We start from the raw sequence: 15,578 nt of genomic DNA, 5'->3' as shown, positions 1-15,578 counted from the left end.
GAGGCCCCGCCCAGCCCCCCAGCCCGCACCCCCATCTCCCTCTGCCCAGCTACGCACACTCTTCCTGACTAATGTTGTTAAACCACCGTGCCACTTCCATCTCATTATGGTAATGATGCCGGGGAGGGGCGCCCTCGCAGGAGAAAATCCAATCTAAATTAATTTCCCTGGCTGGGGTTGGGGCTGGGACGCCTTTATTAGCAGTACTGAGGAACCTGCACACTCTAGAAACAGTGGGGTGCCCCTGGGAGCGGGCTTCCAACCCTGTTTCCCCACGCAGGAGGGTGCTCAGTGGCAATGCCAGTGGCCTGGGTGAAGGGGCAGAGGGGATCAAGGAGCTGCCCAGTGGCCCTCAGCTGCCTGGCTCCAGCAGCCCCGCCAGGAATGAGCTCACTCATTCTTACTGCATCCCCTTTTTATCTTTACCCCGACTTTCCTCTTAGCACCCTCAGCAGGCCCCCAGTTCCCAGCACCCCGACAGCAGTGCCTCGTCCTACTTGTCGTACTCCCTGCCGGGCAGCTTATTAGGTTTCAGCTGCTGGAGTTTTCTTTTTTTTTTTTTTTTTTCTGGGGTGGAGATGGGGGGACTGTTCAATTTTCGACAGAAACCTGATTAGCTTTTCAGGGTAGGTGCTAAGAGGAATTTCAGCAATTCGCTCCTTATTTCTGTCACTGGGCGGGAAGTAGAAGGCTAGGGCTGGGAATCACGTGGGAGCACTCATGCTCTGTATGAGGAGAGGACCATGAGGACCCAGGACCATGCGCCTGCTGCAGCATGCTGCTGTTATGGTCTCTGGGATGGCTGGTTTACTGGCCCTGTGCAGGGTGACCCTGTGGAGGTGATATGGGTACAGCTGGTGGGGTGCCAGAGGTGGGAGTCAGAGCCTGCAGCTCCTTCTCATACCTCACATGGTCCCTGGAGAAAAAGTGAATGGGAAAGGAGAAAGAGCCTGGTGATCAGGGGCTCAAGCCTGCTAGCACTCGGACCCAAGCTCTATCTCTCTGAGCACCTTTGGGGTGGTCCTAGGAGTGGCACTAGGTCCTTTGGTCCCAGTCCTGAACCAGCCATTCAGTCTAGTTGGTTGAGTATTGCCAAGAGTGACCCCAGGGCTCTCATTAACCTCCACCCTCAATGTATGAGACAGAACATCCTCACCAATGACCACTCTGCACTCCTGCCACCCTCAGACTTGCCCCATAGGAGTGGAAACATAAGCAGTCTGCCTACCTCCTCTCTAGGAGCAGTTTTAGGGTCCTTGTCTTTTGGGACAAGAGTTGGACCATACCTGGCTGTTTGTACTCAGAGTTTATCTGGCTTTGTGCTCTATAATGACCCCTGGCAGGGCTGAGGGGATCTTATGTAGTGCTGGGGATCAAGTCCAAGTTAGCTGAATGCAAGGCAAGTGCTTTACCCACTGTATTCTCACTCTATCCTTGGAGTTCCTCTGGGCTCACATGGTAAAAGGACTCCTGGGACCTTCTCTTTGAGTGGAAGTTCCCCCTATCCCACTTTCCTCAGTCACCCTGGCCCCAGGTTCAGGCAGTCTTAGCCCCCACTCTGCCCTGTCCTGCCCCTATTACTGGCAGCCTCTGGGTCCTGGAGACCCAGACTCTTGCCACATGTAATGGGGATCCCCCACCCCCAGGTTCGACAGTGAGCTCTCACAGGCACATGAGGAGACTCAGCGAGAAAAGCTGCAGCGAGAGAAGCTGCAGCGGGAAAAGGACATGCTCCTGGCCGAGGCTTTCAGCCTGAAGCAGCAGCTGGAGGTGTGTGGGGCTGCCTGTGCCCTCATCCTGCTCCTCACAGGCCAGGAACAGACCAGAACCAGCTGCTTCTCTTTTGCTCCAGGAAAAAGACATGGACCTGGCAGGATTCACCCAGAAGGTTGTCTCCTTGGAGGCTGAGCTCCAGGACATTTCTTCTCAAGAGTCCAAGGATGAGGCATCTCTGGCCAAGGTCAAGAAGCAGCTCCGTGACCTGGAAGCCAAGGTGAAGGACCAAGAAGAGGAGCTGGATGAGCAGGCAGGGACCATCCAGATGCTGGAACAGGTACGAGGGGGCTGGGCCCTGGGAAGAATACTGTCTGCAAGGAGGCCCCATTGTCCCCACTGCTGATCCAGGGCCATTCGTAGTCCTTCATTCACTTGCCCACAAATGGTTGAGTGAGCACCTGATCCATGCCAGCCACAGTGGGGAGGTAATTAAGCTTCTGGGCAGCTTTCCTAGAAAACAAATCTCCATTGAGCACTCTGGTGAGGGGCTCGGGATGCACAGTGGCTGGAAGTCATAAGTTTCCTCAACCACCCATGAGGCCCCTGTTTCAGCATTTCAGGGATCTAGAGCTTGGAGTGCAAGAGGAAAAGCTGCAGGATTTGCTCCCTGGCTCTCCCAGAAGCCTTTGTCTAGGCCTGTGCCAGATGCTCAATAAGGGGTTCCACTTCCTGGGGAAAGCTGGCTGCCCTGCAACAAGATGGCTCCAAAGCAGAAGGGAGCAGTGGCAGAGATATTCTCTGTTGCTGAGCCTGGAGAGAATCACCCATCAGGGCATAGGGTCAAGGGTCAGGGTGCTGCTGGAAAGGGAATCCCATGTCTGCTTCCCACCCCACCAGGCCAAGCTGCGACTGGAGATGGAGATGGAACGAATGAGACAGACACATTCCAAGGAGATGGAGAGCAGGGATGAGGAGGTGGAGGAGGCCCGGCAGTCTTGTCAGAAGAAGGTGAGGCAGTTACTGAGCTCTTCAGTTGAGACACTGGGTCTGTTCAGTTTTTATTTACTTTTTTAGTTTTGTTTTTGAAGCCACATACGGCGGGACTCCTCATGCTGTGCTCAAGGCTTGCTCCCAAGTGGTGCTCAGAGAACCACAAGGTGTTGGAGCTGGAATCTGGGCCTCCAGAGTGCAAAACATGTGCATGTATGCTAAGTTGTGACTCCCTTCAACCCCTCCCTGCTCTTTGAAGCCAGTGCTTTAGTTTCCCTCCTTGGGCCACATTCCCTTCCCTTACTGTTTGGGAGACTAAAGCTCTCCGCCGGGTCCTGGGTACTGTCTGTGATGGATGCACTTGCATCTGTGCACGAGCCCAGGTCCCTGAGCAATCACGTCTCTGCTCTCTGGGCCCCCTGTGCCATCTGCTCACTACCTCTTTGGAATGAGCAGCTCCCCTCGAGCTCAGGTAGGTGATTTACATGGTCATCCTTCCCAACCCCTCCCTCCGTACTGGTCTAGAACCTTAGAAAGTTCAGGTCCAGGCTTTGACCTCTGTGTGCTCGTCCATGCTTGCCTCTGCCCTGCAGCCTTTCTGATGTGAGCACCCCATAAGGGACAGCAACAGACTGGCAAGCAGGTTCTGAGGGGACCCCTTTGTCCCTGGTACTGCAGTTGAAGCAGATGGAAGTGCAGCTGGAGGAAGAGTATGAGGAGAAGCAAAAGGTGCTGCGGGAGAAGCGGGAGCTGGAGAGCAAACTCGGCCTGCTCAGCGACCAGGTGAGCCAGCACAGCTGTGGGCAGGCGCTGAACAGGGACCACAGGGCATGGGAGACTCAGTAGGGCTCATCCCTGTGGGGCTGGTCTCAGATATTGTGCACCCAAAAATGATCTCAGCACTTCCAAGACTAGAGGGTCTCTGGAAGTGAGTTCCGGGGGAGGAGCAGGCTTGGAGAGCAGGAGGGGAGCACTGATTTCTGGCATGCATCCAGGTGAACCAGAGAGACTTTGAGTCAGAGAAGCGGCTCCGAAAGGACCTAAAGCGCACCAAGGCCCTGCTGGCCGACGCCCAGATCATGCTGGACCACCTGAAGAACAATGCGCCCAGCAAGCGGGAGATCGCTCAGCTCAAGAACCAGGTACCTGGGGCGGGAGAGATAGCACAGCAGTAGGGCATTTGCCTTGCATGAGGCCAATCCAGGACTGATGATAGTTCGATTCCTGGCATCCCATATAATCCCTCAAACCTGCCAGGAGCGATTCTTGAGTGCAGAGTCAGGAGTAACCCCTGAGCACTACTGGGTGTGACCCAAAAACCGAAACAAACAAACGAAAAAGAACCAGGTACCTTCCATAGGTGGGGATTGGGTCCTGGCTGCTTCCAGAGGTTTGGGGTCCAGCACCCCAGCATGCAGTTCCATTGAGTCCTCAGTTGTTCTAGAGAAGTTACAGCCCTACTCTGCAGGGTATGCATGAGCCCAACACAAGTACCAGCTCCAATAAAGGGAGCTGTGGCCCCCAGTACCATTGTCCCTGGCATGGAAACAGGTGCCCACGCGAGCAGCCCCATGCTCTCAGTCCCACCCCATCTCAAAGTCTGCCAACTCCCTCTCAGCTGCCTACACTGACCGCTCTCCTCTGGGGTGGGCTGGGCCTGTGCAGCTGGAGGAGTCAGAGTTCACTTGTGCAGCGGCCGTGAAAGCTCGGAAGGCCATGGAGGTGGAGATTGAAGACCTGCACCTGCAGATTGACGACATCGCCAAAGCCAAGACAGCGGTGAGAAGCCGGGTGTGAGGGGGTGGGGCTAGGCCTCTTAGCGCTGGGACTTCCTGCCTGGAAGCAGCGTTTCCCCCCCACCCCCTTGTCGTTCTCCACGAGTTCCAGCAGAGGCCAGGAGGGGGCCAGGGGGATGAAGAAGCCAGCCCAGATGGGACCATCTCCCTGTTTAACCACCTGCCTGTGGGAGCTTGGCCGCAGGCCGCATTGCCATAAATAAAGGCCGCTAATGTGGCCAAGGGATGTAAACAGGTGCCTGGAGATTAGCAGAAGCGCCGATAAGAGGCAGGGATGGCTCCCCTGCCCTCCCCTTCCAGGCCAGCCCACTGACAGCCCAGGCGGCAGCTAATTAGAGCTCTTATTTAATGCCTCCTTTTAATTCCCCACCGCTCCCACGGCCCTGGCATCGGAGAGTTCAAGCCGGGCATGTGGAGCCTCGGCCTGGGGCTGGCAGGGAATGGGACCCGGGCAGGCGCAGGCTTCATTCTGGGTTCCGTGGTGGCTTCCCCAACTGCCTCAGCTGGTTACTAGCTTCTTGAGAGGTGCCCATCTCTCAGGCTTGATTTATCCCCATGACATTTGTGCTCCTCAGCAGTTTTCAGGTGAGTAATTCAAATTCCTTAATTGTGTTAAAAAAGGCTGTTATAAAATTACCATTTTATTTAAATCCGAGTTAATAAATTTCTTGGCAGAGGCTTCCCCAGCTCCCCACAGCCTGGTAACAAGATGGATGGGGCAGAGAAGGAGCCAACGCAGTCATTTTGTTTGGGAATTAGAGGCTAATAGATTCATTCATTTCCTGAAGCTGCTGTTGGCTGTCTCCCCCCTCCCCCCAGGAGGGCCTCACTGGACAGCTTGGGTGGGGGTTTGGGATTTGGGGGGAGGGGAGAATCCTGCCAGGAGAAGGGCCCTTCCCTGCTGAAAAGAGCTGTGAGTTTGCAGGTTAGGATCAAGATGCCAGTGCCAAGAAGTTGGAGCATTTGCTCTGTGAAACCTTTTCTGCCTTTCCTTTAGCCTCTGGGAACTGCCAGAAAGCTGCTATCACTCAGCCTTGACCTGTTGGCACCATAAAGGGATCCCCTGCCCTATCTCTTGACCCAGAGCAGGATCTGCAACTCCTCCCCTGATCCAGAACCCGCCCTAGTGGGCAACCTGGCCTTAGCATTGCTCCCTGCCCACTCGAGGTGGCGTGGGAGAGCCTGGACCTGTAGCATGAATGGCCAGGCTTACCTGACCTGATGCCCTCTGGTCTCCTTGCCTCTGTCCAGCTGGAGGAGCAGACGAGCCGCCTTCAGCGTGAGAAGAACGAGATCCAGAACCGATTGGAAGAGGATCAAGAGGACATGAATGAGCTGATGAAGAAACACAAAGCGGCCGTGGCTCAGGTACGGGGTCAAGAGTGCTCCTCCATCAACGTGTGCAAACACGGTCCTGTCCTCCTGAAGGTCCCCTGTGTGGCCATTCCTTGAGGGAGATTGCGTGTGCTGGCATTCGCTTTGGGGAAAAGGGAGCTATTTGGGTGTTGTGGGGGGCCCTGTCTCAGCCCCTACTTCTTTCCTAGGCCTCCCGGGACATGGCTCAGATGAACGATCTCCAGGCACAGTTAGAAGAAGCTAACAAAGAGAAGCAAGAGCTACAGGAGAAGGTGGGGACCCAGATATCCCTTGGTAGAGAGAGGGTTCCGGGTGTGAGGACAAACTCCCAAGCTCAGGAGCTGTCTCAGGCTTCTCTGACATCATTAACCCCAGAGCTGCAAGCTAGTACAAGGAACCAGGCTAAGCGCTTGTCAGACTTGTCACCATAGCAGACTTGTCGGCTCCAGTCGCCCTTCATGTTTCTGTCCCCTCTCTGGTCCTTAGTGCTCGCCTTCCTCTGCAGAGGACAAAATCAGAGCCAGCTCTGGGCCAGGCTGGGGAGTGTCTCTTCCTGTCTCCCCAGCACCCCTTCCTCCCTCAGCCTTCTCATCTCCCTGAAGATCCTGCTTCTCCCCTCTCAGGCACAGAAGGCTGTTCTCACTACCCCCAACTTAGTCCTTTCTGTTCTTCCTGCCTCTACCTCAGCTACAAGCCCTGCAGAGTCAGGTTGAGTTCCTGGAACAGTCCATGGTGGACAAGTCCCTGGTGAGCCGGCAGGAAGCTAAGATTCGCGAGCTGGAGACGCGCCTGGAGTTTGAAAGGACCCAAGTGAAGAGACTGGAGGTGGGTGCACACTTCTCCCGACCCGCAGTGAGCAGGGCAGGGCTGCCCCCGCAGTGGGAGCACCACGCATGCTCAGCCAGCCGGACCAGGCAGGCGGCTGGCTCCTCAGAGGCCTCTGCCAAGCTTCCAGGCCAGCTGACTGCGGGTGCCTGCTCCCTCCGCCCGCCCAGCCCCGCTCTCTGGGCACCCGTGAGCCTGCCTGCTTTACATTCTGCTTCCGTGCTTGCTTTCTGCCAAGGGACCAGAGCAGCTTAGCTTTTCGTCTTCATATTTTCCTCCACCATGAGCTCCCCCCTCGCCTGTCCCCCTCGCTGGCTCTCGGGTAGGGTCATAAATATGCAGTGGATGGAGCCACTTCTGTGAGGGCTGAAGTCTGCTCAGCTCACCTCCGCCTCCTCTCCTTTCCCTGTTCTCCTCACTCTTTCTCTGCCCAGCTCTGCTGTTCCCTTCCTCTCTGCATTTTGCCTCATTCTTTCTTCCCCCTGTATTTATTTTCTCTCCCAACCTTATTCTGCTTTCTTTTCTTGTTTTGTTTTTGTTTGGGGGCCACACCTGGTCATGCTCAGGGGTTACTCCTGACTCTGCACTCAGGAATCAGTACCCTTGTGGTACTCAGGAACTCTATGGGAAGCCAGGGATTTCGAGCCCAAGTAGGCTGGATGTGAAACTAATGTCCTACTTGCTCTATTATGGCTCTGGTCCCTTATTCTGCCTTTTGTTTTTTACCTGCCTCTCATTTCTTCCTTCTTCCCCACCCATTCCCCTCCTTCTAGTAATTCTTTATTTTGTTGGGGTCACATCCCACAATGCTCCAGGGCTGTCCTAGCCCAAGTGGGTGGGAGGTCATTTCTAGTAGGCTTCTGGGCCCAGAGCTTCCATGTGCAGAATATGTGCTCTAGCTCTTTTTGTTTTGTTTGGGGCCACCCACTAGCGATGCTCACGGGTTATTGCTGGCCCAGAGCTTCCATGTGCAGAATATGTGCTCTAGCTCTTTTTGTTTTGTTTGGGGCCACCCACTAGCGATGCTCACGGGTTATTGCTGGCTTTTCATTCAGGAATCACTCCTGGTAGTTCTGGGAGATCATACAGGATATTGAGGATCAACCCTGGGTGTGCCCCATGTAAAGCAAGCACCTTACCCACTGTGTACTCTCTTTGGCCCCTGAACTTTGAGCTTTCTCTTCAGTTCTCTTTATTCTTTTTATTTATGTATTATTTATGTATTTATTTATTTATTTATTTATTGGGTTTTGGGTCACACCTGGTGACACTCAGGGATTACTCCTAGCTCTGTGCTCAGAAATCACTCCTGGCAGGCATGGGGGACCATATGGGATGCCAGGATTAGAACCACCATTCGTCCTGAATTGGCTGCATTCAAGACAAATGCCCTACCTCTGTGCCCTATCTCTCTGGCCCCTTCCTTCTTACTTGTTTTTGTTTTGTGGCCACATGCAGCAGTTCTCAGTGCTTACTCCTACTCTGGGCTCAGGAATCACTCCTGATTGGCTTGGGGGACCCTATGGGATAGTAGGGGATTGAACCTAGATTGACTGCATACAAAGCTAGTGCCTTATCTTTGCTACTACCTTTCTGGGCCCCCTCTTCATTCTTTATTTTTTGTTTGTTTTTGGGGGGCCACACCCAGTAATGCTCAGGGGTTACTCCTCACTATGCACTTAGAAATCGCTCCTGGCTTGGGGGACCATATGGAATGTGGGGAATTGAACCTTGGACATCCTAGGCTAGCGCCAGCAAGGTAGATGCCTTACCTCTCTGCGCCATCGCTCTGGCCCTGCCCCCTCATTCTTTAACTCTATTTCCATTTCTCTTTATTTCTTCCCTTCTCTCTCTGTCTCTCTCTCTGTCTCTCTCTCTGTCTCTCTCTGTCTCTCTCTCTTTGTCTCTCTCTCTCTTTTTTTGGTTATATCTGGCAGTGCTCAGGTTACTCCTGGCTCTGTGCTCAGGAATCACTCCTGGCAGGCTCAGGGAACCATATGGGATGTCAGGAATCAAACCCAGGCTGGTCCCATGCAAAGCAAATGCCATACCTGCTGTACTATCACTCCAGCCCCTATCTCTTCTCTTTTTATTCCCCTAACTCCCAACTGGATCCCCCATACTACATATCCAGTCCTTTGTACTACAACCTCCCCAGCCAGGATGCCATCTTCTCCGTCTCAGATAGCAGGTTGGAAAAAGAGGCAGGCGCTCAGGGTTACTCCTGGCTCTGTGTTTAGAAAGTGCTTCTAGGGGCCGGGCGGTGGCGCTGGAGGTAAGGTGCCTGCCTTGCCTGCGCTAGCCTAGGACGGACCGCGGTTCGATCCACCGGCGCCCCATATGGTCCCCCAAGAAGCCAGGAGCAACTTCTGAGCGCATAGCCAGGAGTAACCCCTGAGCGTCACAGGGTGTGGCCCAAAAACCAAAAAAAAAAAAAAAAAAAAAAAAAAGAAAGTGCTTCTAGCAGGGTTGGGGGAACCATATGGGATGCCGGGAATCGAACCTGGGTCCATCCCAGGTTGGCCATGTGCAAGGCACAGCCAAGGAAATAGTTCAAGTGAGAGTACATATTTAACATGTACAAGGTCTCATGTGTAATCCCTCAGTTCAGCGTTTCCTGAATACTTTCAGGTGTATTCCCAGTGGCCCCTGAGGACCAGTACAACTAGCCCAAGCACTGTAACATGAGGATCACACTGTGGGAGCCCAGCACCTTTGGGGAGGGCCACCTCACTCCCCCATCCTCAGCACTGCAAGAGTGGCCCATAATGTTTTTTTGTTTTTGGTTTTTGGGTCACACCCAGCAGCACTCAGGGTTACTCCTGGCTCTAGGTCAGAAATCACTTCTGGGGCCGGAGAGATAGCACAGCGGTGTTTGCCTTGCAAGCAGCAGATCCAGGACCCAAGGTGGTTGGTTCAAATCCCGGCGTTCCACATGGTCCCCTGTGCCTGCCAGGAGCTATTTCTGAGCAGATAAGCCAGGAGTAACCCCTGAGCATCGCCGGGTGTGGCCCAAAAACCAAAAAAAAAAAAAAAAAAAAAAGAAATCACTTCTGGCAGGCTCGGGGAACCAAATGGGATGTCGGGATTCAAACCACCATCCTTCTGCATGCAAGGCAAACGCCCCACCTCCATGCCACCTCTCCGGACCCCAAATTTGTTTGTTTGTTTGTTTTTGGGTCACATTCGGCAGCACTCAGGGGTTACTCCTAGTTCTTCACTCAGAAATCACTCCTGGCAGGCTCAGGGGACCATATGGGATGCCGGGATTCGAAGCACCGTCCATCCTGGGTTGGCTGCTTGCAAGGCAAATGCCTTACTGCTGTGCTTTCTCTCTGGCTTCTGTTTTAAAAAATTCTTGGAGATGAGGGGAAAAGACCAAGGCTACAGCAGGTGAAGCATTTGCCTTACGTGCAGCTGACCTGGTTCAATTCTTATATCCCGTTTGGTCCCCTGAGACCATCAGAAGTGATCGATCCCTGAGCACAGAGCCCTGATTATTGCTGGGTATGCCCCCAAACTAAAGTATAAAGAAATAAAATAAATTTAATCATTGGGGCCGGCGAGGTGGCGCTAGAGGTAAGGTGTCTGCCTTGCAAGCGCTAGCCAAGGAAAGATCGCAACCGCAGTTCGATCCCCCGGTGTCCCATATGGTCCCCCCAAACCAGGGGCAATTTCTGAGCGCTTAGCCAGGAGTAACCCCTGAGCATCAAACGGGTGTGGCCCAAAAACCAAACCAAACAAACAAACAAAAACACACACAAAAATAAATAAATTTAATCATTGAGGGAATAGATATTCTCCCCATTTTACAAAGAAGCCCATGAAGCTGCCTGTGGGTTCAGTCATTTCCCCCACAGAATCAACGAGAGTGAGCCAGCTCCATCCCAGAGCCCTGACACCCCTCCTGGCTTGTTGATGGGATTCTTCCCTACTACCCTGTTCAGGGCCTGGCCAGTCGACTCAAGGAAAACATGGAGAAGCTGACCGAGGAGCGGGACCAGCGCACTGCTGCTGAGAACCGAGAGAAGGAACAAAACAAACGGCTCCAGAGGCAGCTCCGGGACACCAAGGAAGAGATGGGCGAGCTGGCCAGAAAAGAGACCGAGGCTAGCCGCAAGAAGCATGAGCTGGTAAAGACCCTGCCACGGGACCTGAGTCCTCAGAACACAGAAGCTATAGTTTATAGAGACTCAAAAGGAGGAAGTCAGATAAAGACAGGCAAAGGAGTTCTAAGGGCTGAGTGGGGCTCCATGTTACAGAGTTTCTGTTAAGCAAGGCCAAACCCCACCTGCCCAGCAATCAGTCCCAAGGCAAAAACCTCTGCAGGTTGCTAGCTGCTCCCATGTCACTCCCGGTTGCTCAGGAGAGCCAGAGAGCATCAGGCTTTTCTTGAGGTGACTAGTAGGAGTCTAGCCCCGCTGTGACCTGCATTGCCCTCTCTCCCTCCTAGGAGATGGATCTGGAAAGTCTGGAGGCTGCTAACCAGAGCCTGCAGGCCGATCTCAAGCTGGCGTTCAAGCGCATTGGGGACCTGCAGGCCGCCATCGAGGATGAGATGGAGAGTGATGAGAATGAGGACCTCATTAACAGGTGAGGTGAACCCCACTAATGCTTCTGGAGGTCACTCGGAGGCTCTCTGAACTGACTACCAGCTAGAACAACTGCCACCTCTGTGTCCCCTTCAGTGAACCACCAATTATCTCCATCCTTGTTGTCAGATCCCACTCTGGAACAGCTAGAGACCACCTAGGTACGATTGCCCCTCCCGGGGACCTGGCTCGCCAGCTCTGTCTGTTCAAGATGAGCTATTTCCCCATTTAGCTGCATTTCCGATGGTGCCTGCCCTACTCCAGGGACAGCAGAGATTTAAGGGCTGTGGTGCCTCGTTACTGTGCTGGAGATTTCCTCTCATAAAACCCACCCAGGAAATGGCTGAGGAACCAGAGAGAGAGAGAGAGATTTGTAGTCTCTCTCAGAGGAAGCCAGGAGACCACTAGAGCAGATGTAGGTTCAGAACCTGGAGAGACATCCATGGCTGCCCAGGGCAGACACTCCCCCTACTCCCATTCCTGCCTACTTGAGGGCTGGGACCCTAGCCTGTGCTGCCCAGGATGCCTGCTTGATTAGGGTAAGGCAAAGATTGTTCCTTTGAGGACAATACCCCGTCCTACACTCCAGTCTTAGCCAACAGAGCCTTCTGCTCAGGGAAGCCATGTGCTCTATTGGTGGTTCACCCACAGTTTTTTCTGTCTTCATCTGTCCCCTTGCCCACCATTTTCTTTCTGTTTCCAGTTTGCAGGACATGGTGACAAAATATCAGAAAAGAAAGAATAAACCGTGAGGATCGGAGCGCTTTTGCTCTTGTCTCTCCTGGCGTGTTGTCTAACCGCCCCTAACTCTGGGCTCCCCCACGGCCCTGCTGCATGCGCACGTGGCCCCACAGCCTGCCCCTACAGCTAGTCTCACACTAACAAGGCTGATTCTGTCAGAGGGAGGCAGGGCAGTAGGCCACCCCAATATTTGATGGAGAGGACAGGTGCCAGGGAGTTGTGCCCTCAGCTGCCCTCACCTCTACAGTGGCAGGAGGGGGTCCATCAGAAAGGAAGGCTCTGTTGCATTCCAGGGCACCCACAGTCTGCTCCTGAGCTCCAGCTTTCTCCTCTTGCAAGTGCCAAGCCGGCCCCTGGTGTAGTTCTTATAATTCGGGGATGGAGGGGTGTCTTTGAAGCAGATGTGTCCCCATGCTTCGCCTCTGGGGCTGGTAGCTGGAGATAAAGGTGGGGTGGGTGGGGGCTATTTTTAAAGCAGCGGTGTGGGGAGATGATGAGGTCCCTCTGTCAGTTCCTCATTTGCAGAGAGCATCAGGCAGTTCTTAATCGTGCCAGGGAAGGGAACTCGCCAGATGTGTTTATTCTGCTCCCTGCAGCACCTTGGACCCAGGGAGCTGGGGCAGAAGCCCAATCATCATCCTCTCTCTCCCTCTTGTTTCTTGGGGAAACTGGGCAGGGGCTGCAGATATGCAGGTATAGATGCGGATGCCACCACCGCCACCAATTTGACCAGGGCTGTTTCTTAGCGGCAGGAGGCCAGCGTTGAGAGTTGGGTGCTGCCCCTCCCACACACACATACACACACAAACACTCTCATGCCAGGCAGGCCTCCTCCCCCGGCCCAGATGGGGTGGTGGCAGTGCACAGGACTCTGTGAGAGCTAATGATAAATGTAATAGTGTATAACAGTGATAGAGGGCCGCTGGAGCCCAGTTGTCACACACAATTAATATCCCCCGCCGTTCTGTCTCCGTTTGTTTGTTCCCCCGCGATTCGGCTCCCAGTTAACTAATAGCACACGAGCCTGGACATAAATTGTATTTGACACGAGGTTTAATTCCGACCATTTAAAATTTCAACTGCCCCCTGAGCCTGCCTGCCCCTGGAGTTTGTTTACGGGGCTGATTATTTAAGGAAAGGAACCCAAACATCATCTATATGCTGGAAACCGAAGGGAAGGCGAGGGCAGACAGGCCAGCTTCTCAACCCATTTGCCGCTGTGAATGTAAGAAGGAAATTCGTATTCTGGGCCCACAACCATCTGTCCCCTGTGTGTTCCAGCCCTGCCATCCTTGAGCTGTAGGAGCTTCCAGGGCTGATAAAATGCGCATTTAAGATCATATTCCAAGCCATTGCCAGGCGCGCATGCACACACGGCACCCACACCCCGGAGTACACCGTGCAGGCGCGTGGAGGCGTACCGTCCTTGCTGGGTTCCTGGCGATGACAGAGAGGTGGTATGGCTCCTTCCTCAGCAGCTCTGGCCCCGGCTCCAAGTTATCGAGCGAGCCGTGCTAAGGCGGGCAGAAAAATAATGTTTCGATTTACTTAGAGATACAGTTGTTATTGCCATAACCTTAATGAAAGCAGTAAACAGCACAGTATTAAGGGAGATTTATACAGAAACGCTTTTAACATGTAGACATAGATTTTGCGATGCATACAGCACCTCCTTTCTAAAGGCAATCAATATGGTTATGAACAGGGGTGATAAATTACAGGCTCTGAAGCTAGAGAAGGAGGTTTTTTGCATGGGTGTATAAATCAGCTGGTATTGGCGTTCCATGGGGCCCATCCACCATAGTAAATCTGCCAGGCTTGGACAGGCAAGGGTTTGCATTAGCAGTTGTGGAGCTGTCTGCTAAACTCCTGTTTACCCGTGGCATCAGCCAACCTCGTCTTTGTTATAATTCTGTATTTTGTGGAAGCCCATAAAGTCTGCCTCTTTATTCCCCTCCCCACGAGTCATGTTCTCTCACAATCCCCAGAAGAGAATCTCGTGGCTCTGAGTGTGTGTGTGTGTGGACGTGTGTGCGTGTAGCATGTACACACACGCATGGCTATGTGACTATTTATTCAAGAACATGATTCAGGATCGGGGCTGTTCCTGTTGACACAGATGAAAGGGAATTTATGTCAAGGAGAAATCTGAGCATATCAGTAGCAGGGGAGTGTGGCAAGCAGACATCTTGCAGAATTTTCAAAGCATTCTCATATAGAAACTGCATCCCCACTGCTTAGGGAAGGGGTCTCCATGACTCTAACTCAGACTGTCTCCTTGGGGTCTCCTGCCAGCGTGGCGCTGCCTGAGCAATGAAGCGCAACCAGCAGAACCAAAGGTTTGCTGGCGACATCCTGGACTCCTCTGTGTCCCCAGGGTGCCAAGTGCTGCCAGAATTGTTGCCAGGACCCAAGGAAGTGCCACTTGCCCCTCCTTTTCTAATGCCAGGGAAGTTGTAGGATGATGGGAGATTCCAGCTCATGAGGCCTTTTTTTCTCTGTCATTCTTGTCCAATTGGTTGATCAAACAGCTGCCTGTCCCAGAAAGTGGGGGTTGAGGGGTGCCTGGTACCCCTTGTAGCCTTCTAAGTGACTGACTTTACCAGAGTGTGGCCTGCTGAGGCGGGAAGGGGTCCTGGTGAATGGGGTGCATTGTTTAACCTCTCTTCGCCTCCCTGACTCACGGATGTGCATGCAACCTCACACACACCCCATGCAGACCCACTTGCTGCCATCTCTGCCATGCCTACCTTTGTGCTCCTCATCCCACAGCGAGGGTGACTCAGATGTGGACTTGGAGCTAGAAGACCGGGTTGATGGGGTCAAGTCGTGGCTGTCGAAAAACAAGGGATCTTCCAAAGCTGCTTCTGATGATGGCAGCCTGAAGAGTTCCAGGTAAGTGAGAGCCGTGAGCTGGGTGAGCAGCAGCCTGATCCCAGGGGACAGACCCCTGTGTCTTGTGCCTGACATGTGTGTGATGGGCAAAACATTCCCCTGGCCCAGGAGGTCTCTGTGTTCAGAGTGAGGGTGTGAACCACCAAATTGTTCCAAGACGTGTCTCCTCCCAGGTTAGGGCTTTGCGTCGGTGTAGGTTTTGCTTCATCCCCATTTTAACAGAGCTGCTTGAGACTTTGGAATTTAAACCAGAATGATCACACACACACACACACACACACACACACACACACACACACACACACACACACACACCAGGGACTCACTATCCCACACTGAAGACAGGGACAGCCTGGATCCGCTAAGGGTTCTTGAGGTCTGTAGAAATGACAGAGGGAGGGCCAGAGAAATAACACAGTGGTAGGGCATTTGCCTTGCATGTGACCAACCCAGGATGAACCTGGGTTAGGTTTCCGGCATCCCATATGGTCCCCTGAGCCTGCCAGGAGTGACTTCTGAGCATGGAGCCAGGAATATAACCCCTGAGCACCACTAGGTGTGACCCAAAAACAAAACAAAACAAAAAAAGAAATGACAGAGGGAGGGACTGTAATGACAGCACAGCAGGTAGAGAACTTGCCGCATATGCAGCCGACCTGGGTTCAAT

At 53.3% G+C, this 15,578-nt stretch overlaps 1 protein-coding gene across 1 annotated transcript in view; it reads left to right on the top strand.

The window, feature by feature from the left end:
- MYO18A (myosin XVIIIA) overlaps nt 1-15,578 on the top strand; it is a 120,928-nt gene that overhangs the window by 97,708 nt on the left and 7,642 nt on the right. Inside the window, 13 exon segments of the mRNA XM_049789422.1 lie at nt 1,647-1,770; nt 1,853-2,053; nt 2,614-2,724; nt 3,385-3,489; nt 3,702-3,848; nt 4,372-4,485; nt 5,754-5,870; nt 6,047-6,130; nt 6,546-6,683; nt 10,631-10,816; nt 11,137-11,276; nt 11,979-12,023; nt 14,789-14,911. Coding sequence (XP_049645379.1) covers nt 1,647-1,770; nt 1,853-2,053; nt 2,614-2,724; nt 3,385-3,489; nt 3,702-3,848; nt 4,372-4,485; nt 5,754-5,870; nt 6,047-6,130; nt 6,546-6,683; nt 10,631-10,816; nt 11,137-11,276; nt 11,979-12,023; nt 14,789-14,911 — 1,635 coding nt within the window.

This window comes from Suncus etruscus, chromosome 1 (genome assembly GCF_024139225.1).
Source record: "Suncus etruscus isolate mSunEtr1 chromosome 1, mSunEtr1.pri.cur, whole genome shotgun sequence".
NCBI classification, from domain to species: Eukaryota; Metazoa; Chordata; class Mammalia; order Eulipotyphla; family Soricidae; genus Suncus; species Suncus etruscus.
This window is presented reverse-complemented; position numbering and strand designations above follow the sequence as displayed.